Source organism: Sebastes umbrosus, chromosome 1 (assembly GCF_015220745.1).
Source record: "Sebastes umbrosus isolate fSebUmb1 chromosome 1, fSebUmb1.pri, whole genome shotgun sequence".
In the NCBI taxonomy this organism is placed as follows: Eukaryota; Metazoa; Chordata; class Actinopteri; order Perciformes; family Sebastidae; genus Sebastes; species Sebastes umbrosus.
Window position 1 is genome coordinate 16,421,555 of NC_051269.1, and position 27,720 is coordinate 16,449,274.

At 39.7% G+C, this 27,720-nt stretch overlaps 1 protein-coding gene across 3 annotated transcripts; it reads left to right on the forward strand.

The window, feature by feature from the left end:
- The first annotated feature begins 335 nt into the window (after positions 1–335).
- On the forward strand, positions 336–27,689 carry cers5 (ceramide synthase 5). Of its 3 annotated transcripts, XM_037785188.1 has the most exons (11): positions 336–640; positions 12,743–12,848; positions 14,914–15,044; positions 15,380–15,437; positions 15,610–15,660; positions 17,586–17,678; positions 21,168–21,296; positions 21,856–21,962; positions 23,939–24,095; positions 25,083–25,213; positions 26,648–26,757. In XM_037785188.1, exons 1-10 carry the CDS (start codon positions 468–470, stop codon positions 25,185–25,187), a joined length of 1,110 nt encoding a protein of 369 aa, XP_037641116.1. In that variant the 5' UTR covers positions 336–467; the 3' UTR covers positions 25,188–25,213; positions 26,648–26,757. The 3 variants fall into 3 exon arrangements, with proteins under 3 accessions (XP_037641116.1, XP_037641106.1, XP_037641122.1); XM_037785178.1 differs by lacking the exon at positions 25,083–25,213 and having other exon boundaries at positions 337–640; positions 26,648–27,689; XM_037785194.1 differs by lacking the exon at positions 25,083–25,213 and having other exon boundaries at positions 337–640; positions 23,939–24,147; positions 26,648–26,784.
- Positions 27,690–27,720: the final 31 nt, after the last annotated feature.

Below are 27,720 nucleotides of genomic sequence, written 5' to 3' on the forward strand. Positions count from 1 at the left end.
TAACTACCACAGGTGTCGCTGTTAACAAGCATTTCTGATTCTTAAAAACAGTCCCTTTAACTAATGAATTTATTTTAAAACAAGGTCAAGTATTCTGAGCGTCTTTCCTTCACAACTCCTCTGAGACTCAAGTCTCTAGCTGTGAGAATAAGCAGCAAAAACAATATTGTAAAAACCCACAACTGAACAAAACAGTGAATATTTACTGAATCTAATGATATAAGTAGAAGAAGTATTTTTCTTAACAGTACTGCCACAAAACAGACCTTTGACCTTTGTGGGAATCTTATTTTGAAAAGGTAAACCGGATGTGTCTGGTTTCCTCCTCACTGGTAAAGTGGAGTGAGACAAAGTCATCGCACAAAGTGGCCCAGAGGCAGCAGAGGCTCTCATCCAGTATCACAACCCCCTTTCTTCCGGATAATAACCTCATTATATCTCTACCTGTCTGGTGGGCCGGGTCTGACATGGCTGCTCTCTCAGCCTGGTTCTGGACCGAGAGGTTCTGGCTGCCTCACAACGTCACCTGGGCGGACCTGGCGGACCCAGCTCCCGGGGTGGAGTACCCCAAAGCCGGACACTTGTTCACCGCCTTCCCGCTGGCTCTGGGGATCTTCGCCATCAGGATACTGTTCGAGAGGTTCGTGCTCTTCTCTCATGTCGGTTGTTTTCTGGGAAATTCACTAAAAAACTACTTTGAAAGGAGTTTGTTCTGCACACTAGAGGAGTGATGGGTTCATGCTTTTGTTGAACACCTCCATGTTTTCATTAGCAGCAGTTCTGCACACAAAATACCTACTGTCCAATGATACTTTGTTTATTTATTTGCTTTTAAACATTGTTTCTTGGGGCTATAACTTCAAGTGCATGCAACACCAATACAACTATAAACCTGTTATTCTTATTAGACTAGTTTGGTAATAACTGTGTTAACTAATCATGCATGAGTTCTGCACACAAAATACTGTCTAATTATTTTTTTACCTACTTCTAAAGACAAAATGTGCCTTTAAACATTGTCTCTTGGGGCTATAACTTTTTTATTTATTTTTTTTATTTAACCTTTATTTATTAAGGTTAGTCCCATTGAGATTAAGAACCTGTTTTCCCAAAGGGAGACCTGATGGCCAAGATGGTCAGCAGCAAGAACACAAAGTTGCAGACACAAATAGAGATAAAATACAATTCACAAACACTAAAAGCACTAACATTTGCATTAAAAGAGAACTATCTAAAGACAAATGGGGGGACAAAAAGGAACTTTTCTGGGAGTCAGCTGTACAACAAGGGGGATAAATACATTGGCATGCCATAGAGCCCGCTTCTAAAGCCTTCATCTTAGATTTAAACATGTTTAATGATACCAGCTCCTTGATTTTTAGGTCATTTTGGAGCAAATTCCAGGCTCAGGGTGCAGAATATGCAAAAGCCCTTTCCCCAATTTTTGTCCGAGCTTTTAGGGACAGAGAGCACAAAGAAGTCCTGTGAACCCAGTGAATACTGTCCACAATGTTTTTGCGTAATAAAAACACTTAAGTATTGTGGGAGCAGACCCAGAATCACCTTATATATAAGGATGTGCCAATGGGAGAGCCTACGGGTTGCCAGTGCTGACAAGTTTCTGTAAGTTTGACCCTATTTGGAAGATCTGAACCTTAATGTGATTAATAAAGTACTTCCTCTTCTTCTTTCTTGTGGCAGCAGGAAAACCACATTCACTCTTTTGTTGAGTGAAACATTAATTAGTGTACTAAATGGCCTGACGGATGCTGTGATTTCACTATTTGTTCAGCCACTGAGGGAGGTTGTGCCTGTTTTGTGCAGCTTCAAGATAAAAATATTAGAGGAGCGTTGCATTGAATCCAATAAAATGGACTATATACATGTCCATAAACTCAAATTTCAGATAGGGCTCTTATTACTGGATATATTAAGCTTTTTATTGGATTATTTGGTACTTAATACTTTTCATTCTTTCATTGCTTAAGTAAACAATTGCTATCGTATTTCGTTTACTCTGTCTTGAAGCCAATTTGAGGTCAACCGTAGGGCTTCAGTGTATGGAGAAATTTCGGAGGTGTGATATAGTTGTTGGATATATCAGTAGAGATATGACAAAGATAAGTGTACAATTGTGGTTAGTGTTGGGCAATATGACCGTATATACTGTGTGAGACGATGGAAATTTGTCAAGAAGCCAATAGATTTTGTCACTGTTTGTGCTGAGGTATAGCTTGTTTTGCATCAATGTAACAGAGCACCTTGTAGGGCTGACCCGAATGCTTTGAATCTTCAACCGTTGCCGTGGTAATCAACCTCTAAATCAGAATTTGAATGCTTCGTTTTTTTTATATACACAAGTATGTTATAATCATGTATAAATCCCAAAACAGCCCATGAAATAAGGAATAATCCCACAATTCATATTCAACATGCATTATTATTAGATGTTCTCAGACTGTTGTTGTGTGTAGAGGTGCGTGTGTGTACAGTAGTGTGGCAGTGGCACTGAAACGGTGGCGATGGAGACAAACAGACAGAAGAACATGTCAGCCTGCTGCGCTGTGTTGCAAAGCTTCAAATACCTTCGAATATTTCTCACCGAAGCTTCGAAGCCCAAAAAATGGTATTTGGGACATGCAGCCCTAGTAGCTTGATTTGTCAGGTATTCAGAAAAGAGGCGTTCAAATCTGATTGTTTTTTCTGTTCTTAATTGATTTTCCAGAAAATGGCACTATATCAGAAAGATACTCAATACACAAAGAGTATACCTCCCCTAATTTCACTGTGTCTGTGGTTGGACATGCTGCAAGTGTAGATGCTTAAAATGAATGGACAGTACAGTTCCTTTCCATCTTGGCGAGATGTAGCTCTGCTCTCACAACTGCTCATTACCAAGGTTTCATCTGAACATAGAACAGTAGACAGGCGTGGTTACTGGCATCTTGTTTATCCCATTGTTTGACACTAGCTTGGCTATAAAAAGTTAATAAGGAGGAAGAGCTCAGGAATTTTCATTAGCCAGTTAGCATTGTGTGACCTTTTAATTTAACGACTTTCTATAATTGTCTGACAACAAAGAGAAACGTAAGGACTACTTCTCAACTGTTATACATTAAGGCTGACCTGAATGCTTCAAAGCTTCAACCACTGCACTGGTAATAGACCTCTAACTCAGTATTTGAATGCTTCTTTTTTTTATTATATAAGTGTGTAATAATAATGTATAAATCCCCAAATAGCCTATGAAATAAGGAATAATCCCACAACATTATTCATTACTCATACTGAAAATGATTTATGACTAGTTATTCTCAAATGGATAACACCGTTTCTTGTGTGTAGAGGTGTGTGTGTGTGTGTGTGTGTGTGTGTATACAGTAGCGCGGCAGCGGCACTGAAGCTTTGAATAGAGCTTAGTTTAGAATATTTCTCACTGAAGCTTTGAAGCCCAAAAGATGGTATTCGTGACAGCCCTATTATACATAATATATAGGAACACATGAAACAAGGTTGGCTTCTTAAAGGCGGGGTTGGTGATCTTTAGAAAGTACAAGAGAGTAACAAGAGTACAATAGATTTTTAAAAATGATAGATCCAAAAAACCCAGCCCAGTGTTGCCAACTCTTTTCCAATGAAAGCAGCACTAGCTCCAAAAGTCCCTAAATCTAGAGAGAAAGTCGCCAAGTTGGTAACACTGACAGTCCGTCCCTTCAGGCCTCCCTCCAAAGTCACTCCCCCACTATTATCAATATGAACATAAACACATCATAATGAATGTAAACGACGAACATACATCAGACCGGCACATACGGGTACTTTGCAAAAAGACCAGGCCATGCTCCCTGTTGGTGGATAGAAAACCAAAGATCCCATAGATAGCAATGCAATTTGACATATGTTTGGATTGTAATTTTGACAAGTTTGTATGCATTCATCTCTTGTTATACAAACGTTTGTTTTATACACATGTCTAATAATTATTTTGCGACCTTGCCTGAATCTGAGCGTTCGCGATACCTTCATAAATTAAGGTTGATCGCGAACATCAAGAATCGCATGTGCCTCAAATCTCAGTGTGAAAGCCTCTGTTAACCCGCCACACAACAGCTTTCATTATTTTCCATTTTCTCACCTGTGACAGCGAGTTTCTTTCCACCAAAAGGGAACGCAACATCGGCGATGACTCCATGCTGGTCTGGTCTATAGCTTGGAGCCATAAAGCCCCTCTATTATATCATTTTTAGGATACGGCAGGAGAACAAATCTGCGTTTTTAGATTTTTTATTGGTACAACATATTGTAGTGGTTCGGCAGAGTGTTATTACTATTACAGTTTTTTCAAAGTTTTGAGACATGCTTCAACTTTCAAACTCTGTTTATGCTGTTGTCGTCTATGAGGGTCACATGATTGTTTTCCCCCAAAAGGGGGCGTGGTCATGAGAGGCTATTCTGGATGACGTATTGCCGGTCTAATAGGTTGCCTATTGTTAGGGCTCACAGCTGTCAAGCCTGCAGCTTCTGGAAGACTCCGGTGACGTGCAATGAGTGCTGCCGATCAGGAAGACAGGTAGCCCATCCAATCATTACATTCGGGCCGAATGAATGAATGGACGGGTTTATTACAGTCCTGGGACAGACACAGATACCAGATTTTTTATTTATTTTTTGCCCGAGCATTGGATTTATTGATTGCTGTCGGGATGTAGTGAGAATTTCAACAAATATAACAAAGAGCGGTTCTTAATCTTTCCCAACCCTAGCTTTAACATTGCAGGTCGGAGAAATTGACTTGAGTAATATTTAATATTCCTATAAATCTGGATTGGTCAGATTGTAGGAGATGACATGCTGTCACTCAGGCATGGCTTCTAGATTTGACACCAACAGCTCCAAACACAGCGTCACAGGCTTAGTCTGTTTAATTTATGCATGGTCAAGTGGCTGTAAGTCAGGAGCGATCAGATATTGGAGGTGTGTAAAGAGAGTTGCTGAGGTGTTCGATGAGATGCACACAGTGCTGCTGAGCCACCTGTCTCAGGTGTCAAAGCTGGAGGAGAGACTGATCCACAGTGATGTTATCAGAGAGCGTTAACTCTGTCACAGTCTGGCACCGGCCGGCTCATTCATTTATTTATCAGATAAAAACATCACACCACAGCTTGAGTTCCTATTTTTGCAGAACCTAAACACAGGCTGTGCTGTTTGTTCCCACACAGTGCACTTACTATAACACACACACACACACACACACACACACACACTGGGTTCACACAAATGCAGTAAGAGGGTCTGGTGTTCACACAGTCGCACACTGATGAGTTTGATTTTGATGGGGGTGTTCTCTCAGACACATCCTGCCACAAACTTGTTCTGACTCATTGCCTTATTCTAGTTATTGCTCTTTCTTTTCTTCAAATGACAGCGGCTTCATTTCTTACAAGTCAACTGATAGTTCAACTAGTCATTTCTCCATCTCCAACTGACTTTTCTCCTGTCAACGCTTCACTCTGACACTTTGAACTACAATGATTGATTACTAGTCGATCGACAGAAAATTAATTGGCAGCTATTTTGACAATCGATTAATTGTTTAAGTCATTTTTTTTAAGCAAAAATGGCAAACCACTTCCCTGGTTCCAGCTTCTCAAATGTGAGGATTTGATGCCTTTTGCCATAACTGAATATTATTTTGGTCAAATTAAACAAGCTACATCACCTCCGGGTGTGAGAAATTACAACAGACATGTTTCAGTATTTGCTGACATTTTCTCGACCAAACGATTCATGGATTAGGGCTGCAACTAACTATTATTTTCATTGTGGCGATTAATTATTTTCACGATTAATTGATAAAATGTTTGGTCTATAAAATGTCAGAAAATGGTGAAAAATGTTGATCAGTGTTTCCAGAGCCCAAGATGACGTCCTCAAAATATCAAATTTTGTCCACAACTTAAAGATATTCAGTTTACCGTCATAGAGGAGTAAAGAAGTAATTGATTAATTGATAATGAAAATGTATGTAGTTGCAGCCTTACTTATTTATACCTGTTTCAGGTTTCAGGTCTTAGTTTTTGAAAAACAACCCCACAAAAAGGAAAACTTCTTCAGCTTTTCGAACTCCAACAACTTTCACTGTTCATTTACTACGGCTGCTTTCAGTGCTTACACTTGAAATGAAACTGACATTAAACTAAAACTTTAACTTGTTACAGCACTTCCAGTTTAACTGCTATTCACCTCCTGCATTTCGCCTGTCACTTCAACTACAAAAAAACTTTAGAAAATGCAGCCTTATCTAGTTCTAGTTATGTAGTCTCCGAAGCCACAGAACCTGCTTGTTTATCTTTCTTAATCTTTTTCTTACAGTGTTATCTGTTAGCCAACCGCAGTATGTCATTAAGATGAGATCATTTAGTTGTCAGTCAGGAAGAATAGTTACAGAATTTTCATGCGGTTCCTTTCTCCGTCGTCAACAGCCCAAGCAGGCCCGCCTCCTCTAGACCAGTTTCTTCTTGTTTGATCATAATCATCACTCTGCTGTTGGCAGTGACTTTGTAGATGGCAGCAGTTGGGCTGTTTTTGTGTTTGCAACCCTTCTAAGCCGTGTCATGGGTTGAACAGTGTGTTAAGACTACAAACTATTAGGTTACGAGTAGCCAGCCAGACTTGCGATGTAATCTGTTGTGGCTAGTTTTGACTGTTTCCTCATAAAGTAAATGCCAGGTATTCTCTCTGTCAAAAGGAAGAGAGAGTTGACACAAAACAAATATGTTGATGTGATGCATCAAACATCTTCCTTGTTCAGTGTTTTGTTTATTACCCACATGATAGAATGCTGCAGGGATGACGTATCTTTTTTACGCCAACCAGGAAGTTAGCATCGCTAATTTTTCCATTGGGTTTTGGATTGTTGCAGAAAATAAGCTCTGTGGCAAACAAACGTTTATGATACTTACACCTTTTGTTCAGCAAGATAATCTGTAACGAGTCTGTAAAGGCACGTAAAAGCTTCAAAATTCACGAGTGGTATATTTATTGACGTATTTTATTTCGTAGAACAAAATGTTAAAATCTCTATTTCAGGCATCAAACTAAAAAACCCATTCAGAAAACCCATTGACTTCCAGACGAGGGAACCGGAAGTGTTAAAACGCTAACTCATTTCTGTTTTTTAGGACTCATTCCTGCAGCACTCTATATGGCACTGTCTTTCTCTAAAGTCACGTTTCTTCCACGTAACCATCAAACCTTCACAAGTCAAATGAAGGCCACCATTACATCCAGTACCGTGCCATGAATAGAGCCGTGCTGTGCCTCAGCCTAACTCAGACTGGGATGTTTTTCCAGTGTCGAGGTTGTATATATGTAGTTTGCTGCTCTTCTCTTCACAGCCGTCTGTCAGGGCTACTAGCATCCACATACACAGACCACACTGAGCCTGTCTCTTGGCAACAGGCTATGTGTATGTTGGAGTGGTCAGGATCCGAGGAAAAACAGGGATGTTTTGACGTTTGACATAAATAGATTAGCCTTCGTCTCGCCCTTTTTCCCTTCTGTTGCTGCCGTCCGCCGATTAGCACTGCAGACTCAGGCTTGCGTGGGTTATTTCTGTCCATTTTCATAAATTTGAAAGGCCTGTGCTTACAAGAGAACCTAGACTGTTGTGTCTGTTGCTCATGTTTTACCTCACCCATGTGATCATGTAACAGTCTCATAGAGAGATTGTTTAATAGCCAACGTAGGTAGTTAAAGCCCAACCACTGAGTAAACCCAGGGTGAATCAGACTTAGAAGCTGCATCACATTCAGAGCTGTGCCGCCCTCGATGCTTTTAAGTCAGTCCATTAAAAATGTTTTATGCTCAAGGTGCAGTTAAATAGTAAAATGTGGATTACAATATAGATCGCCCTGAGTAATATTTAACAACTTTACGCCACATGAAACTGACCTATACAGTCTAACTTCTGTGCAGAGTCAGTGCCACACAGTACACTGCGGTTTTGGGCCGGTGTACTTTCAGTATCATGAAGTTCACTCAATATGTGGAGTGAAGCTGCTTGCTTAAGGAAACAAATTAAAAAAAACGTTGCTTAAGGAACCTGTTTTTGAGTATTTACTCACAGGTATGTTTGACATTCCTCTTTGGAGTTTATGTAGTAGACCTGCTAGGTTGGATGGTATGAAAATTGTTTAATCTAGCCGCTTTGATCTACGTGCTTGTCATTGTTCTGAAGGTCATGTCAGGACAAGGAGAAAATGCTTAGAGGTAAAGCTGCTTATTGCAGGGAGACGATAATAAAACAGGGAGGACAAGAAGTGTGAGCGGTTATAAGTCAGACGGAAGTCGTTTTTTTTGTTTTCTTTTTCCTTCTCGTAATGAAGCAAACTATATTTAGATGAGTGTCAGATTGTCATCACCAGGAACCATCTCCTTAGACAATGGATGATGAATATAGAGGATTCCTCTACGGTTCAAAACAGTATTCTTTTGAAGAAATACTCGGCACAAAACTGATTACATTTTGCTGACTTGATGATTTACTGAACATAAAGTAGATAAACACACACAAGGAGAGGCTGAGGTGACTAATCGGTAAAGACTTTTTTAGTCAATTAGTCGTTTTTAGTTGGTAATGTTTCGGGTTGTCTGTCCGTCACGACCACTCTTGTGAACGCGATACCTTAAGAGCAGCTTGAGGGACTTTTTTCAAATTTGGCACAAATAACTCAAGGATGAACTGATTAGATTTTGGTGGTAAAAGGTCACTGAGACTTCACAAAACACATTTTTGGCCATAACTCAAGAATTTATATGCTAATTATGACAATTTCACACAAATGACTAACAGGATAAAATGATGAAGGGATGACATTTTGGACAGTAATGAATGTAAACTGCAATTTGACTGGTTGACGGAGACATACAACCGCAAGGCGATAATTTCTACTCATGGATCTGTTTTCAGGCTTTAAAAAATCTCCCCGTGACGGGAGACTTTGACCAATCACAGGTCATTTCATTGAGAGAGCGTTCCTATTGGCTGTGCTCCGGTCATGTGACCAGAACTTGGCGTTCCTTCATCAGATTTTACAATGGAGGTGGCGACGTCACAAAACTCTCATTTTACAGCTAAACCGTGCACTACAAGATGATTCTGAAAACATTTGAGGCTAGAAATAGTCATTACAGTAACATGATGTTGATTCATATTTGATCAGCGCAGCCTAGTTTGACCGTTTGGTCGGAGTTCGCGAGTGATTGACAGCCGGCTCTCATAGACAGCAGATGGACAGAGGACCTCAGATCAGCTCTTACTGCTTGTTCTCCTCCGGAAATCTTGCAGATGCTGTTAGGAGCACCGGAGGACACAGAGGCACATGATTTTTTTCAGGTTACCTGTTTCATGAACTACTGTCATGATATAGCGACCGTTTTATAAAAATAACTTTTTTTTAATCATATTTGCTCCAATCTCGCCTACTTCAGCTTTAAAGTGGTGCTTTTGTGTGATTCTTTGGGGAGAAACTCAGTTTCACAGATCTGTCGATTAAATCAACTACTCGAGTCGATAAATCGTATTAGTGTTAGTCGACTAAGAATTACTTTGGTCAAAAAAAACAGGATACAAAAGAGTATGACACTGGACACTGTAAACATGGGTGAACAATCAGAAGTTATCTGTGTCTTGAAGTTTAAATGTGTCATGATTCCCTTTTGCTGGTGTTTGGAATCCCCTCAGCCAGTCAACAAATTGTTTCACAATGGGTTTTTTTTAATGGGAACTGTTAACTATTAGTCAATACTGGAAAATGATGGTCACATGTCTGCTGTCAGTAATATTCACAAATATAACAGCGTGCTGGGTCTTCACTAAATAGACTCTATTAGATGCCTCTTCACGACTGCATTCTTCTGCTGAGTGACTGGAGACACAGTTTGACTCATTTTTCATGTAAATCAATTTGATACTTCCTGTGATTATGAGACTTTGATTTGACTAAGAATTTCGTAAGTGGAGGAAAATCAGTTGAGGAAACCATTGTGGTGTGTGTTTCACTTTTTGTTGCTCATTGTTTATTTGAGGAAGTTTGTGAAAGTGAAAGGAAAACGCCCAAACCCCCCAAACGTCATAGCAAAAGTGACATTTACATAGATTGAAGAAGATGACTGTAGCCTAGGTTTTATATGTGTTTTCATTTTAGTCTCAAGGCAGAAAAATAGTTCCAGCTGTATTCTGAGAACTGTACAATCACATGATGAAGTAATACTGTGACATTTCATGTTGTGTACAGGCATTTTTCTTCTCCACTCACTCACTCAGTCACTCATTTGTCACAAAGTTATAAAGTTACAAAGTTGTCCTCACTTTACTCTGAGGCATGAACATAGTTTGCATTCCTCATTAACACTGAGGGGCTTGACCAAACTACGGTTTACAGTTCTTACAGCTACGGCTTATTTGCATCCGTTTTCATTGCATTATACTGTTGTTGTTATTAGTCATTTGCTGTACATTCACAAGTCATTTCTGTACAAGCACTCCAAAATATTTCTAATAGATTAAAAATATTAACAGAGAATCACAAATTTTTTGTTGTTTTTGGAGTTTTATTTTGAAAAAATAATGGAAAGGTCAGGATTTAATTGTTTTGCTTACATATGTGTTTATTTATATATGTTTATATATATTGGAAGCATGAATATCTGGCTGTAAATCAAAAGACAAAATCTTAAGGTCCACGTCTTGCGGTAACAAAGTTGAGATTGACCTTGTAGCGTGTGAGCTAGTTATATCCAAATAGCTTTTATTTTTCTGTAGCTTCCTCTAGCCTGACCCAGAGGAAGCTGTTGACAAAACCACTGTGGTTGATAAATGCGTGCCACTATATCTGTGCTGTGAAGTCCCGTTTCAGTGGAGCAGCTCCACATTTTTGCCTAACAAAAGACCCTTTTCTTCATGTTAGAGAGACATGTTCATATCCATCTAGATTTCACAGGTGAAGACCACAGCAATGTTTTCCTTCAGGAGTTTCTGTGGACATTTTTGCAGCAGCCACACTGACAACCTCGTAAATGATTGATTGAGTATGACTTACTCACCAGTAGTAATATTAATTCATACTTATTTAGCTATGCTGGTAGTTGTGAGGTGTGTGGTGAGGTTGGCAAGTAGTCACCACACGGAGTCATTAAATAGAAACATCTCAAGCCGCAACACAACGACACCAAAAGTTATTTTTTTTCTCTGTTAATTAATTCTCCTGTCGTGCTTTTTGATAACACAAAGTTATGTTCGTGAAGGTCAGTGTATTACTACGCACAGAGACCCATTGTTGCAGCAGAGCGATGTGCTCATGCATCACTCATCCGGCCCATAATACTGAAGCTGACTCACAAGGCACTGCTTAATTTTAACCTGCATTCTATTTGTGTTATATTTGAAATATGCCTTCCTCAAAAAGAAGGATTTATGGCTCTATGGACATGCAAGAATGCTTTCTTAAAAATAATAATTTATGGCCATACAGTAAACCTACATGGTATAAGTCATAGTGATCCACCAGCACACGGCCTATAATAGCCAATAAGCCATTTGTTGTACACATTAAGAAGCAACGGTTAGTCACTTTGTAATTTTGTTCAAATAAACATTTATGGTAAGCTCAGAGCGTCTTTCCCAGCTGATTGTGAAAGTTTGGTCCTAATGCAGAACAGAACTACAGGCAGGCAGGGGTCATGCAGGGTCATAATGTTCCCATAATGAAGGAGGCACCCCACTGGGGATTTTGAGAAACTCTCCTTCAGCAAGTTTTTGCTTTATTTCATCCTTTTATTAGATGTTAGCCAGTCAGGCTAATGCAACACATGAACCACGCTCTCTGTCTATGTTTTCCTGCTGGAAACATGTGTTGCATGCAGACACTGTGTTTGGAAGTCACATTTGAAAATACCAGAACCCTGACCTGAGCCTGAAGATTCTAACAGCTGATGTAGTAGTAGCACTATAGTGGTTGCTGTGTTGTGCATCACTATACTTAAAGGCGCCCTGTGGCGTTGTCTTGTAAACAAACAAAAGTTATGTTTACTTTCAGAATTCCTCACCATAAAAGCAATGTATCCTTGACCTTGACACAAACATGATGAATGCCTTCTTCTTCCTCAGGAAACATTTGCAAAGCTGTTTTTTTCTGAAAAGTTTGAAACCTGCATTGTTGACATTCATGTTTACTAGTAAGAAGTGTTCTTCCTTGCATTACCGCCACCTGTCAATCAGTGGAATAGGGTGACGCCAGTGACAGGAATGTGTATTCACCAACTAAACAGGGACCCACTCATAGAAAAACAGCTCTGTAGCGCTACTAGAGGTCTAAAACACAGGTTATCTTTAAGCGGACAAAAAAGAAGCTCCATGCTGTAGCTCATTTTTGATTTGTTGACCAGTCTCTGGGCTCCCATCTGGAGCTAATATCCATCCGTTTTATATTACTACTGTGGAGAATCTCAAACCAGCTAATATCATAAAAGAGTTATCCCTTTAAAATATGTTCACAAGTTCACAATGTTTCTCATTTTTTAACGTGTGAAGGAACTCTGGTTATCTGTCTGATCATACATTGAATGCTATTTAAAACTTGGGCCAAACGGGTCCTTTAAGTTTTCCTTTCAGAAAGCTAGTTTGCATGTTTTGACAACATTACGTGACCCTTCATCTCTCCCATTTTCACCTGTGCCACAGGTTTATTGCCAGTCCCTGTGCCCGGAGTCTCCACATCCAGCCAGGTATCGCACGAAGAGCTCAGCCCAATGCAGTGCTGGAGAAAGTGTTTACATCCATCACCAAGGTTTGGTTTCTTTCTCCTTTTAAAGAAGCGTTTATGTACTGGAGTATCAGTAATGGTTGATATCATCTCTGCAATACAACACTATATCCATTACATTTAGGTTTAGTTACGTGGAACGATGTTGATGTTAGTTTTTGCTTGGTTTGAAGGAACTTCTGCATTATTGAACATCAAGTCAGAGTTTTTTTTTGAAAAATGTAAGTTTCACGGTATTTATTACAACTTGGATGTTGACATGAACGCTATTTACAATTCGGAAACTTGTAAGTATGAGACCTCTACTAAACAATGGTTCAATTAACAACACAATAAAAGTAGCATGGTCTTCAGAGCGCCTAATCAAGTAACTGCAACGTCCCCGGTTCGATTCCAGCTGTGGGACCTTTGTTGCATGTCGTACCCCTCTCCCTCCCCCAGTTCCAGTCTGTCCACTGTCTATTACTGAAAAGCAACATGGTCTTCAACAAAAACAACTCTTAACTACCTAAAGATAAGCGCGTCTAGAAAGCAGGGCTCAACATTAACTTGTAAAGGCATCAGCTTCTGGTTCCCAAAACTGAAAATATGGTTGCCATTTTTGAGTAATTAAGATACTATGCAGTTATACTGTATGTCAACTTAATCATGAAAATGTGACATAAAAGAATTCAAGAATTTATTACAGTACCAAACAAAAGTCTTTTTTAGTTTGAGTTTTATCTGAATCTGATATTTTACATAATTTATCGTGTCCACCCTTAATTCCTGGTATACAAAATTGTCTGTAAACATTGTCTGGAAATCAGATGCCAAAAGAATTAAAATATTGCAACCCAGAAATCTTGTATTTTAGGGAATATTGCACAGCTTTGAAGTTAATCTGCCTCTTCTTGGTCACATATTGGTGACATTTCTTGGAAGATTTTATGTAGCTTTACTTTAGAGGAATGTAACCTGTGTAGAATTTTAAACTGTATCAAACAGTGCCTGGCACTCAAAGAACAGATATGAACTTAATTCAGGACCGGTTGACAGTTTCTTAAAATGGTTGCCAATGGCAACCTGGCAATTGTTACTGTTCAGCCCTGAAAAGCTTAATGTTTTGTGCCTGCACGATTTACAAGAATGCATATTGCTATTAAACAATATTGGTATCGACCACAGTGGAGGAGAAAATAAAAGATATTTGTGTCAGCTTCATAAAAACAATACTGAAGCATCCAAGTCTCCTGTCACACTGTACTGTACATTGGGCTTTTACATTTTACTGTTTTCAGTGTCCTCTGTGAATCAGTTCAATTTTACCTACATTGAGAAACTGGGAAATGATCTGCCTTCAAAACAAACAACTCAGACACCATGTCATAACATAAAATCTGATATTTCCCAGAACTATAATATACTCTCTAAAAGACCTGTTGTACAAAAATGTACACATTATGTTTTATGTCATTTTATACAATGCTCTTCAGGGGCCGCGCTGTTGTAGAGACCAGCAGACCATTAAGACTGCTGAATGTATATTGAATTAAGAGATGAGACCAGTTGAGATAAGATAATATAAGATAAGATGGGCTTTTATTGATCCCCAGAGGGGAAATGAGTTGTTGCAGTATCACAAGGACAGAAATAAGTGCAGACAGAGAAAGTAAAAAATAAATAATAAGAGGTATGTAATAAAACTAGAATAGAAATAGAAATGCTAATGTGAAACAAGTGAAAGACTAAGATACTGTGTAAGAACTGAAGGAACTGAAGGAACTGAACTTGGGCACAGAGGCTTATGATGCAACTGTTATGCAAGAGCACATTTCTGTGCCCATTGTAACATTTGCAGAAAGTGTCTCACTTTTATTGTTGCAGTTTTCACTGAAACTTTTAGAGCGAACGTTCTCCTGATAATTTCTGTGTTTGCTGACTTCACATGCTCCCATTGAGAGTGTTATCTTTCTCACAGATTAAAGCTCAAAATTGCAATATGCTTGGACTGGATACTGTGTTATATAAATCCAAGTTTTCTCTTCATCCTCGTTGGGCACTTCAATCCAAGCTGAGTTGTCCTCTCTTTCTTTTTCTCTCCGCACAGGATCCAGACTCTCGCCATCTGGATGGACTGTCCAAGCAGCTGGACTGGGAAGTGCGAAAAGTCCAGCGTTGGTTCAGACACCGCAGGAACCAAGATAAACCCAGCACGCACACTAAGTTCTGCGAGAGCATGTAGGTTAATCCCTATTGTGTTGACCTTTTAACCTCTCTGCGGGCTTGAGCACACACTGGTTGAGTTTTCTGTGCAGTTGTGGATGTATATGTGTATGTTCCTGTATTTCTGTTTTACACCATCAGAGTCAAATCAGATTTTGGCTGGTTCTTGTTTCTTCAAGGCCTGTTTGTTGTTAGGACTTGGATTTGGAGTTAGAGTAAGGATTGTGGCGAGACAAGTATTGCCGGTAGGGGCAAGTAGATGCATATCGTGTGTTTTATTATGAATGTGCTGTTTCTCTTTTAAACCAGCCCTGTTTCCTGGATTATAATTCCTTCTTGTTTACTTGTAGGTGGAGGTTTTCATTTTATTTCTGCATATTTGCCTATGGGTTCCGATTTCTGTGGCAGGTGAGCACACAATCAGATCAAGCTTTGAAGCACTTATAAAGGTGTGGGGGTGGAGAGAAATTAGCTGTTAGCATTGTTTGTTCTTTCCTTGATTATATTTGATTGGCTGGACATATTTCCAAAGATAATAGCCTATGAATGGATTGCTAAACTAACATGTGTTTGTTTTTAGTGTCCTTGGATGTGGGATACACGACAGTGCTGGTACGGTTATCCCTATCAGGTACGATGCAGTTCTAATCTCTGTCTATTTAATCTGTAATGCAATCCAATACATTAACTACAGCCTCAGAAGCTACCTCCAACAAAGTCAAGAACTGAACTTTTATTGCAGGGCTATTGTGTTGGATTGCATGACTTTGTACCTAATAAAGTGGTGCACAGTTAACCATGAAAAGCCGTACAGAAAAGTAGACGCTTTACACTTGGAGTAGACGTCAGTTTCTGTTTGCTTTTTATTTCTTTTTCCTCTTCCTTGTTTAATGGATAATGTGTCATAAAAAGCTGTCTGACAAGTTTTATCATGTAGTTGACTTGTTGCAGATATGCCAGTATGGGTGTAAGATGTCGGCTTAATGTCATTTGCAGATTTCAGTCACAGACAGGCCCACTGGTAACATTTCTATCATATACCAACTCAAGCTGCAGGATCACATTCATTTGTCCAGATTACAGCTGAATACAGTTAAAACCTTCATCTGGTCTGACGCTCAATCAGGAGGGCAGAGATTTAAACCCTCACACTCTGCAGACCGTCCATGCTTATCTGCCTTTTATTATGAATTTTAGGCATGGGATGATATGAACATTTTGCCACGATTCTCCTGGCCAAAATAATTGCAATACACAATATTATACCGACAGTCATCAAAATATGCTTCAAACTCTAAAAATGGTACTAAAACACACTGGAATCACTTTACATTACATTTTGTTAGGAAAAAAATATTTTTATTGCATTACAGATGAGACACACGTCTTTTTTTTGCTGAAAAACAAACAAACAATCTTAAGTGAGGTAATCATAAATCATAAGGTCCCCCTGCATAAATGGATAAACCATAGGCTGTATATAGATGGAAGATGCGTCTCCACTTCCTCTCACTGTACAGAAGTGAAGCCAACATATCCCGAATATGGGAGCTGCCATTTGAGATTTTGACGTCATTTTGAGCCAGAGTCTGCGCAGTCGTGATCAGGCGGTGGAGCCGTGGAATCGAAGCCCCGCTCACACACATACCCGAGCCAATCACGAGCCGAGCGCGGCCGCAGCTTGTCAGCGAGAGAGACTCACAGTAGTCAATCATGACGCCTCACCCCCTTCAGCATCAAATAACAAATTCAAACCAAACTTATCAGAAAAATTAACAATTGAACATCCATCAGCGTGATAAGAACTACCTAAAATGACAGAAAACATCTTTGTGAACAATATATTTGACGTGCACTTTGACTTTTTAGTCTTACCCATGTCCCATGGGATGGGATGGGATTTATGATCTTTATTGAAACCAGCCACCGGGGATAAAATCCAATATCGTCCCATCCTATTATGAAATGAATCGGAATCAGATTTATTTGCCAAGTACGTGTGCACATAGAAGGAATTTGACTCTTTTTTTTGCATCTTACACAGAAATAGAAATAACAGCTAGGGTGAAGGACAACAAAGCTGGACAAATAAAGGTAAAGAATAGACAGGACTGTTTTGTACACAAGTATATGAAAAAATAGTTTTTTACATAAATATTTTATAAATATATAAAAAGCACCAACAATAAAATAAGAAATAAAACATCAAGTCAAGTGTTCTGTAAGTTATAAACGATACAAATAGTGCAAAGAAATGAATACTGATGATGACAATGCGTGATTGTATAGATTGAACCCAGTTTAAGACACATTGTTAGACACAATTCACTTTCAGCAGGACTTCTCGTGCTTTATTGATGAAGTAACTTTGGACATCGTGGTGATTCACGGGGCCAGGATGTGGGTTGTCATGAGCACAGTGGTGGTCACATGTCATTCTTTCACTCTGAATGAATACTCTGTGATATCCAGTACACTTTGTGTTAAGAAAAAACACTTTAAAATGAATACAATTCTTCTTTGGACTGAACTTGTCTCACCTCTCTGTCTCTTCAGGTCATGACTACGGGTCTTTACCGCTACTATGTGATAGAACTGTCCTTCTACTGGTCACTCATGTTCTCCCAATTCACCGATATTAAAAGAAAGGTGAGCAGAACCGCACCATCTCTGACTGTTCGGTCAGACCACACTGGATACACCACCGTTGCACCACTTCCTGTGAAACATTCGTTAATGTGTCTGTTGTTCCTCATTTGGCAGTGGCAGAGAAGATGTGTGTGTGTGTGTCCATGTATGATGCAAAGTTTTTCAAATGTATGCACATAAGTCACAGTGCATGAAGATCAAACCTGTATGTTTGTTTTCTAACACGCTCTTGCAGTTGTGTTAATTATGGACGGTCACATGTTTTTGGTCTTTGGGAGGGGGGGCGGGGCTCAGCTGCTGCTGCTCCGTCTATGAACGCTTTGTATATTCAGCACGAGGGCACCCACTGTCATGTGATTGCAGGATGGAACAGGCCTAACTCTATTAGAGTGACAGAAATTCCTCTGAATACCAGCGTATTAGTGCTGCAGTTAGTTACAGACGCTTGGCTTTAATGTTGTAGATGTTTCATACAGCAAATATCTGGAATGTGAAGCTGGAAAAGTAGGCCGGTGCTGCTTGTTTTAACTTGATGGCTGTTGAGAGTGGAGCCGAACGCGGAGAGGCAGCTGGCCTGATTTCACACATTCTGTATAATATATATTCTTCGTGATGTGATGCTCAAATGAGGCAAAGGGAGCTACTGCTCTGCTGATTGTTTCAGTAGATTCATGTTTATCAAGCTAAAGGAAATTCCTAAAGGCCCTTCTCACCCAGGCAGCAACCTGCGGGTCTGAAAAGTGAAGCTAACATGGAAGTGCCTTAAACTTGCATTCTTTCTAATAGCCAGCAGGGGGCGACTCCTCTGGTTGCAAAAAGAAGTCTGATTGTATAGAAGTCTATGAGAAAATGAGCCTACTTCTTACTTGATTTATTACCTCAGTAAACATTGTAAACATGAGTTTATGGTCTCAATCGCTAGTTTCAAGTCTTTTTCAATACAGGATGATGTTCATTTAGTAAATTATGGTCCCATTTAAAGTCAAATAGACCATAAAGCAAGGTATGTTTTAGGGCGTGGCTACCTTGTGATTGACAGGTCGCTACTACAGCGTTGTCCAGTCTGGGAGTTGTCTGTATTTTCGTCTTACAACTTTAACCCTTTCACAGTGAGTTTTCAGTTCATGAAAGTTAATTGTAACATTTTGGTCGCCTAAAAATGTCTCATTCAGCGTTCAGTTGTACTTAGCTCCACCCTCTTGTTGTCACTTCTGGTTGCCAAAAAATGCATAAATGGGCTACGTCAGGGTGACTACGTCCACTTCTTATATAGAGTCTATGTTCTCACCGTTTGACCTTTACTCAGCTCAGTTGCATTGTGATACTTACAGTTTGCTCTAGACCACAAAGATAGTGAGTAAATATGCACATTAAAAGGTATTTCCAGACAAGCAAAAAGAGACAGTATTCATTCAAGCAATGGTGACTAAACACATTTGAATTGGTCAACAGAGGAGGATTGTCAGGTTTTAAGACCATAGATGTTGCGCTACTGTATAGAAAGTTGGTTGGAAATATGGAACAATCAGACCTCAACTCGTTCAATTTAAGAAAAGACACATTTAAGACCAGAGACCTCATTGTATGTATCTATCCACCCTGCAGCCTGCTGCTGTCAGCCCTGATGACTTGACTGTCAGATGCACGTCTCCTCTCTTTGCTTAAGTCTCTGCAGGGGTGTTTCTCCACTCATCATATCTTAATTATATCTTCTCTCTCTGTCAGAGTCTCTCTGCGTTAATCCAGCACTACCAGTTTTAGATGTCTGTTGAACGTTGTCAAAAAACAATGACAATTAAAATTCAGTACGCATAAGCAGTCTTGTTCAAGCTGCTACAAAATGTGATCCGCCCTGTCACATTGGTCGTACATCGTGCTTTTGGCGCAGCTTTGTAAAAGTGAAGCTGTGAGTGTCATGAATGGGGGGGCAGAGGTTGCCAAGGACACACAGTACTGAAACATTTAGAGAGGACAGGTACTTACAGTGCAAAGAGCATCGACACAGATCCACTCAAAGTGTTGTCTCTAAATTATGCATGTGTTATATATGTTACCATATTCACTGTTTCATAGTCGTTTCTTTCCAGCTTGTGACCTTTGACATGAATAAATAGTTTTAGCATTAGTAACGGTGGGAAGCGTGGGACTGCGAGAGGGCATGAAGCAACATTGCTTTTCTGCATTCTTTTGCGGTGGTAATGCCTCCAGCAAACGTGGTTTTGATTTTAAAGGGGAACACCACCCAAATTAAGAATTCCAATATGTTATTCCCACGGTCTAGGAAAGTTCAATCAATATCTGTGAACATGAGCTGCTCTCTCTCAAAGCCAGAAACCAGAGAAGTATGTCTCAAATGTGTGATGTCATAGGGTATGAAGTCTGGAGTTGCTCCATAGACAATGAATGGGAGACTGATTTCTTGGACCCACAGAAGGATGTTTTCTTTTTTTATAGCCAAATGAGCTTTATTCTATTGTAGTGTTGTCAGTTGTGACACAGAAAATGTTCCCATATACTCAGATCATTCCTCTGGGTGCTCTCAGTGTCACCTAGAACATCTCTCCTCATTCATTGTCTATGGAGCACTTTATACCCTATGACATCACAAGTTTGAGTTTAGCACTCTAGTTTTTGGATTTGGGAGAGAGTTGTTCATGTTTACTAATATTTTTGGACTGCCTTAGACCGTAGGAATAACATGTAAAAATTTCGAAAATGGGCATAGTTCCCCTTTAAGGTCATCTTCAGCTCACGCAGAATGCTGCAGCCATACACGTTAGAAAAACACAACTGATCATATCGCACATGACTTTTGTGCATCAGCGTCCACTTGATTTTAGTATTGATTATACGCTTTACTTATTCAATCGTCTGGTGACAGCAAAGCTTTTGTGTCCACCAAATGTCTATCTTGGATTCTGTAACAAACCTCTACAAGCAGGTCCTTGGTTAAGGGTAAAGATGATTGTGTTTGTTGTCATGGCTCCCAACACAAAAAAATCTTAAATCTTAATCTTAAATTATTCCCTTTTTATATCGGTTTTAGTGATCTGCCATTTGTTCAATTGTTATTTCTCTTAACTTATAAGGTAAATTTATTTTGAAGGGCTGTGTGTTGTCATGATTGTTTCATTTTGAGCAGTTTTAAATGTTTAGTGTCAACTTTTTTGTGTTTTTTGGAGGCATTTTGCGGTTATTGATAGCGATAGTCCAGATAGGAAACGTGGAGAGAAAGAGGGGTATTACACACAATAAGAGTCAAACCGGGGACGTTGTGGTTACATATATGTTGCAAACATCCCATACGTGGCAACTTTTAATTTTCAGTAGCATTTCCTTTGTAACTCAACAGTCAGTGCCCTCAATGGCAAAACAAAGAAGTGTGTTTAAAAAAAATACACTCCACAACAACACAAGACAAGTTTTCAAGTCAACAATCAGTGTACATGTATGCTAACCATCCCTCTCTCCTCCTTTTTTTACTTTCAGGACTTCCTGATCATGTTCATCCATCACCTAGCGACAGTTAGCCTGATCAGCTTCTCTTACGTCAACAACATGACGCGAGTAGGAAGCCTCGTGATGTGTGTACACGACGCCTCTGACTTCCTGCTAGAGGTCAGTCAGACACAATGGTGAATTGTATTAAAATGACCAGACCATTGCATGTTTTAAGCAACTAACTACAAATCAAATATACTGTTCTTCACTTTACTTCTGTCCTTATACTTAGTACTTTATTTACAGCTTTTCTGACGGCGTAAAAAAGGGAAGGTTTATTTAATGAATATAATGTGATCCGAACTCAGAACAGTGTTTTGCCATTTTTTACAGCACATCTGATATTGAACAGAAGTTATCACCGATACGCTGTTACACTAATACTAAACAAATAAAGGAAAGAACATATGGCTGCTGTTGATACAGTAATTGTGTAGCCTCAGCTTTTACATTTACAACAGCAGTTTCCTCTTAGGATATTATTCAGTAGCCTTTTGCTTCACATCAGTTGGTTTCCTAAACAATGGAGATGAATTGTGATTGTTGCTTAGTGTTTCCAGTAACTTCCTGTTTGCTGAAATCTATCTAGATTAGTGGAATGAACCCAGGAATCAAATAGGGTGAATGATTCTCCACATTAAATGTATCATTAACTGTTGTTTTGTTTTTCTTACAGGCAGGTAAGCTGGCCAACTACGCCAAGTACCAGCGCTTGTGTGACTTCATCTTCATTGTGTTTAGTGTGGCATTCTTCATCACACGACTAGTTATATATCCAATATGGTGAGTTCTCAGTGACACCTCAGAGTAAATATTATAACGACTACTCAGCCATAACATGTATGAATTTACTAATGCACAAGAGCTCATTGCAATATCTGTATTTTTGTAGGAAATTATTATGTAACTTTAGCTTTGAAGTTGGCTGAGCTCAGGTTGGCAAATGTGTGTATCACACTGTCTTTGAGCTTTGTTTTGGTAAGCAGAAACAGAAAACAATATAATCCTACAATGCTTGATTTCTTAAATTACTGTAATTTCCATCGTCGACATGCAGAAGCAGAGAGCTCCCACAGACCCACGGGTGGAGATGCTGAACTCTATCAAGGCTGCCAACATTTTTTAAATAATAGTCCACATTTCTAGTCTTTTATTTGATGTGTATATTGTATTCAATGAAGGATTTTTATCAATATAAACATGTATTAATTGACTGAATGCAGGCCAAAGACACTGCACACATGAAAAGCAACATGTACAATCATTTTTATTAATGAATGCCGTTCTCAGGGCATTACAAAGGAAAGGCTGACATTATTCATTGAAGGTAGCAAGCTAATGTTAGCTTAATAACATTAAGTTAACCACTACGTAGGGTTACCAAAACGTTAACATTAAAACTCAAATTGGCTGACGCCTTGTTAGTATAATGTCGTCACCAACAAATAGTAGACGCAACATTAAAATATAAGTTTAGAGCGCTGCATTTCGAAATAACGCTGTTTTATTAGCTTTTCACTTATATTTTACACAGATTATTTTCATCTGTTGCCGTTTAAACTCGTGCATAAATATGTATAAAATTGTGGGTCTGCAGGGGCTCTCCTGAAGCAAATTTGGCCAAATGGTGCAATTAAAACTTCGTTGATGCCATTGGGCCCAAAAAGACATTTTCCCATAGACTTACATTGGGAAAGAGATATCTGTAACTCAGTGGAGACATTTTTTTTTTAATTAAATCAACTACCCAGTACGAACATTTGAATAGCCCTTATTTAAATTAGGTCCTCAAAGTTGTAAAATGCTCTAATGGCATTTTCTTCCTCTGTTCATGTGAATGAGCCCCAGTCCGAGGGCTGGGAGGCGGCTTTAAATGAAACGCTAGTGCGCCTGCTCAATGGGCCAAATGGATACGGAAGATCCGGGTAATTTCATACCTGGAAGTCAAGCTTTTTGTGCTTCATGCGCCACTGAGCAACTTTCATAGGAATGAACTGGACCCCGCCTCTAACGCTGTATCCAGTTCTCTCAATACATCCATGCTCTGCAGCTCTGCAGGTTGATGTTTCTCGTAATGTACGTAAAGTACATATCCTGTAGCTGTAATTAGTAACACTGCTCAGCAGCATACAACCTCTACTCTGAAAACATGAAAACCACAGTGCTCTGTTGTTCGGAAAAAAACAATAAATAAAGTGATGCAACTAAACTACCACCAGATTTTAAATCAGATGAGGCAATTCCCAGGACACCTAACACCATCATTTGACTTCTTGCTCAGAGCACTGCAGAGACGTGTGCCAATGTTTAGGCTTCAGGGAACTGTTTGTTGGGATAGCGACTGTTCCTCGACAGAGGCCTGGATGATGATGTTGAAGCTCAACCTCCAGAGAGACGGACAATAGGGAACCTATCATTGACTAAAGTAACCCGAGCAGCTATATTCAGTGTCTTGGTGTGGATGAGTGATAAAGCTAGTGTTGCCGCTGCAGCTACCTGGACTGAAATCCATCCCTCTGCTGGGGGAGGTGGGTCTGTTGACAACCTCCTGTCACTCACCTGGATTTAAAGGAAGACGTGACCTCACCGACCACTCACCTAACATTACGGCCGAGATATGTTACTCGCCTGCTTGGTTGCCTTTGGCAACCAAATGGGAATTACATTGTGTCCTGTTATAATGGGCCTCATTAGAAGAGTGCTGGTTAATAATATGATTAAAGTACAGCTCACATCTATTTGTATCCTGTGTTTTTCAGGGTCCTGAACTCCACTATGTTTGAGAGCTGGGCCATAGTCGGGCCGTACCCGTCCTGGTGGCTCTTCAACATCTTGCTGCTGGTCCTCCAAGTGCTGCATATCATCTGGTTCTACCTCATAGCCCGTATAGCTGTCAAAGCCATGCTGCGGGGCAGGGTGGGTCACCGCACAGACACATAAACTGAGAAGAAGATGTAGAGCTGAAACAGTTAAGCGATTAGTTGATATACAGAAAATTAATCTCCAGCTATTTTGACAATCATTTATACTATTTTGATAGTTGTTAAAAAAGAACAAAAACATCACTAGTTTCAGCCTCTCAAATGTGAAGATTTGCTGTTTTTTGTTGTCCTTTATGATAGTAAATTAAATATATTTGTGTTTTAGACTTCTGGTCAACAAAAGATGTCCTCCTGGTCTCAGAAACTGTAGTGGGTGCTTTGCAATATTTTCTGACATTTTATTGACCAAAAGATTATTTCCTTGATTCATTTGCGAATATGCGTCAGATCAGTCAATAATGAAAATCATCAATAGCTGCAGCCTTCCTGTATTAACCTGCTGAGGGGGTTTTGACATGGTCGTGTCTAGAGGGTAACCCGTAAGTTGCAAAACTCTCGCGAGATGGTAAAGGTTAGGAGAGGTAGTTGTGCAGCGAGTCTCGAGAGAGTTTTCGCAAGTTTTCGCAATTTGTGGGTTACCTTCTAGACACAACTATTTGACATCTTACACATCCAAGCTATCCCTACACAAGAGCAATTGTTTAAAAAAAGCTACTCACACTTTCAGCTAATAGAACCTGACAATAATTTCTGGTACGAGCATCTGGTAGTTTCACTTCAGTGCGGTGTAATTTCCGGAGGTTTAGTGCAGATCAAACTCTGTCCAAAGTGGCTTAGATTAAAAAAAAAACATTCCACATGATTCAGAACTCTTCTTTAATGCTTTTGTGTCAGCAAAAATGTCCCAAAACATTGACTTGGAAGGGCTATAAAAACACCAAACATATATTAGTCCCAACCAGACATCTGTCTATGACCAGAACGTTTACTGAAATGTACGACACTAGCTATTTTTTGGTGATGAATTTGCTTCATTTTTGTTTCCCCATCTGTTCTTGACTCTTTCTCATTCCCCCTGCAGACGCCGTTTGTTTCCTCTCCCTCTGGAATGAGAGAGGGAGATCCCGTCTTTCTGTCTGTCTCCACTGCTCTCTCGCTTCTTCTCCCGTTTGCTTTGTCCGCTTGAGACCTTTACCTTCTCTGTTTCTGGCTGTAAGTTTCTGTTGACTCCCTCTGCTGTGATTCCTTTCACACTTAATCTTAATTCCATCTGTCCCGTCCATTTCTGTAGGGATTCAGTTTAGCTGCAGGGGGTTTAAACTGGACAGCTGCTGCAGGAGTAGACCAACACTTAGATTTAACTGCACTCACAAAGACGGCAGTGAGAGTGAGAGTAATGTGGTTAATAGTGTCGTGAATGTCAGGTATGTTTAACTGTTTGTCATTAGCCTGGAGCGTAATGAAATTGTGCGGCACCCCCACCCTGTGGTGGTTATGATGAACACCGGCGATTCGCATGAATAAGAAGTATGGGGATTGAAGCTGCACGTTAAAATACACCTGTCATTAGACTCAACCAGGGCTTTAAGTACATTTTCTTGATAATACTTTTCTTAAAGGAACAGTGTGTATTACATTACGGAGGATCTATTATCAGAAATGGAATATAGTATTTATAACCATGTTTTCATTAGTGTATAATCACCTGAAACTAAGAATCTTCGTGTTTTCGTTAGCTTAGAATGAGCCCTTCATATCTACATAGGGATCAGGTCGTCTACACGGAGTCCGTCATGTTGCTCCACCATGTTTCAACAGTAGCCCAGAACGGACAAACCAAACTCTGACTCTAGAGAGAGACTTTCAGGTTTTTACGTTACCTGAAGGCCGCTATAGTTCTCTAACAGGCTTGTGAAACTGTGGTAACGTGAGTCACAGAGTGCAAAGCCGTGGTACCGCCAGCCGCCATCTGTTGCTCCTAAAGTAGTGTTATTATGGTATGGATTACCTCTGAGCAAGGCGAACGGCGTTACCACGGTTTTGTACTCTGCGGCTCACATTACCGTAGTCTTGGAAAGAGAGGAGTGAGCGGGGGTGGGGTACTCAGTTGGTTGCAATCTGCAACCACACCCCAAGATGCCTCCAAATCCTACACACTGTACCTTTAAATAAGATTTTGAACGCAGGAGTTTTACTTCTAACAGTAGTTTTAGATTGTGGTCTTTTTTACTTTTACTTGAGTAAAAGAAGAGAATTGGCACTTCTGGCTGATGCGTCGGCTTTGTCATTTGAATTTGTCATAAGCTTTTGTTAATTCTTTTTACCTATAGATGTTTTTGTTTTTCTTACACCTTAGCTACAATTCTGAGAAATATATTATTGACTCTTCTGCCCAGTTACAAGTAGTCTAGAGCAGACGCCCCACACTCAACACCTACATGAGTCATGTTTTACCTGTAAAAAAACATCATCTGCCAAAAAGACGAACACAAATTCCACTCAAAATGGTTCACATTGCTAATTTTATAGCAGTGTTTGTAATGATAATTAAGTTACTTTTCATAAAGTGTGTACTTTGTTTAACCTCTGTGGTTTGTGCTTAATTCTCTTTAAACAATAACACCCTGTTTCCATCTGCTCTTCTAGGTGAGCAAGGATGTGCGCAGTGACATTGAGAGCAGCTCAGAGGAGGAGCCCGACACGCCCACAGAAGGCCCCAAGGTTTCTTCGTATTCTTTCAAGGGAGAAAACGGCACGAAAGGCCACTGTGCTGCTGCCAAAGCTGGAGTGCAAAACCACAGCAGCTGGTGACATGAAGCCGGGAGCCCCCTGCAGTTCGGCCCTCACAACGTCTCCAAGAGCTTTGTTTGTCTTTTGACATTCCCTTGACGTGCAAGGCTCTCACACACACACGCACGCACACACACACACACACACACACACAGTCTGCTATCACACTTTACAGACATTGATTCATGAACTGACTATGGATAAACAGATACCTGCTTTGAAGAGCCCTGTACTGACATGTACGACACAAATCAAGAGGTGACATGTAGAAGCTGATACGATCAGTTGGAGCGATAAGTGATTTGCATAGCCTTATTTTTCAAATGATGGGATTTTATTATTTTGTGCTGAGTTGTGCTGAGTGGTTTCAATGTTCTCTCCCAGTTTTATTGGTCAGATGAACTTGATTGTTTTTGTGTTACGGGTTAAATCACACTGGATCACAAAGGGCAGAAAACACTACTCTCTGGAAGCGTGTTGCATTTCCAATCCAATGATGTTACAGCAGGTATTAGACGTATATGGAACTGTATGAATAACTGTTTTGTTATAGCTGTGATTTTATCAGCTCTGAAAGAAGGGCACCTGCTGTGTGCGTGTGAGTGTGACCAGACGTACACACTTGACAGTTTTAACAGCAGCAGTTTCTGCCTTCTGCGATTTATTGTGGATTTTTCCTTTAACGACGTTGTTTGACAACTTTGTGATTTGTAGTTTTTTTTTGTTTTACTGTTTTTTTTACTACTACTTCTGAGACCAAATGTTTATAAAATTGTTTGTCACTGCCTACAGAGGAATCCAGGTATGAGGATTGTACTAAATGTCTGGTATCATGTTCTCACTTGAGTGCCTTGTAAAAAAATATATTTCCAAAAATATATTCTGTGGTTGAAAGAGGCCTTTCTTGTTGCAGTCTTGTTTATAAAAAA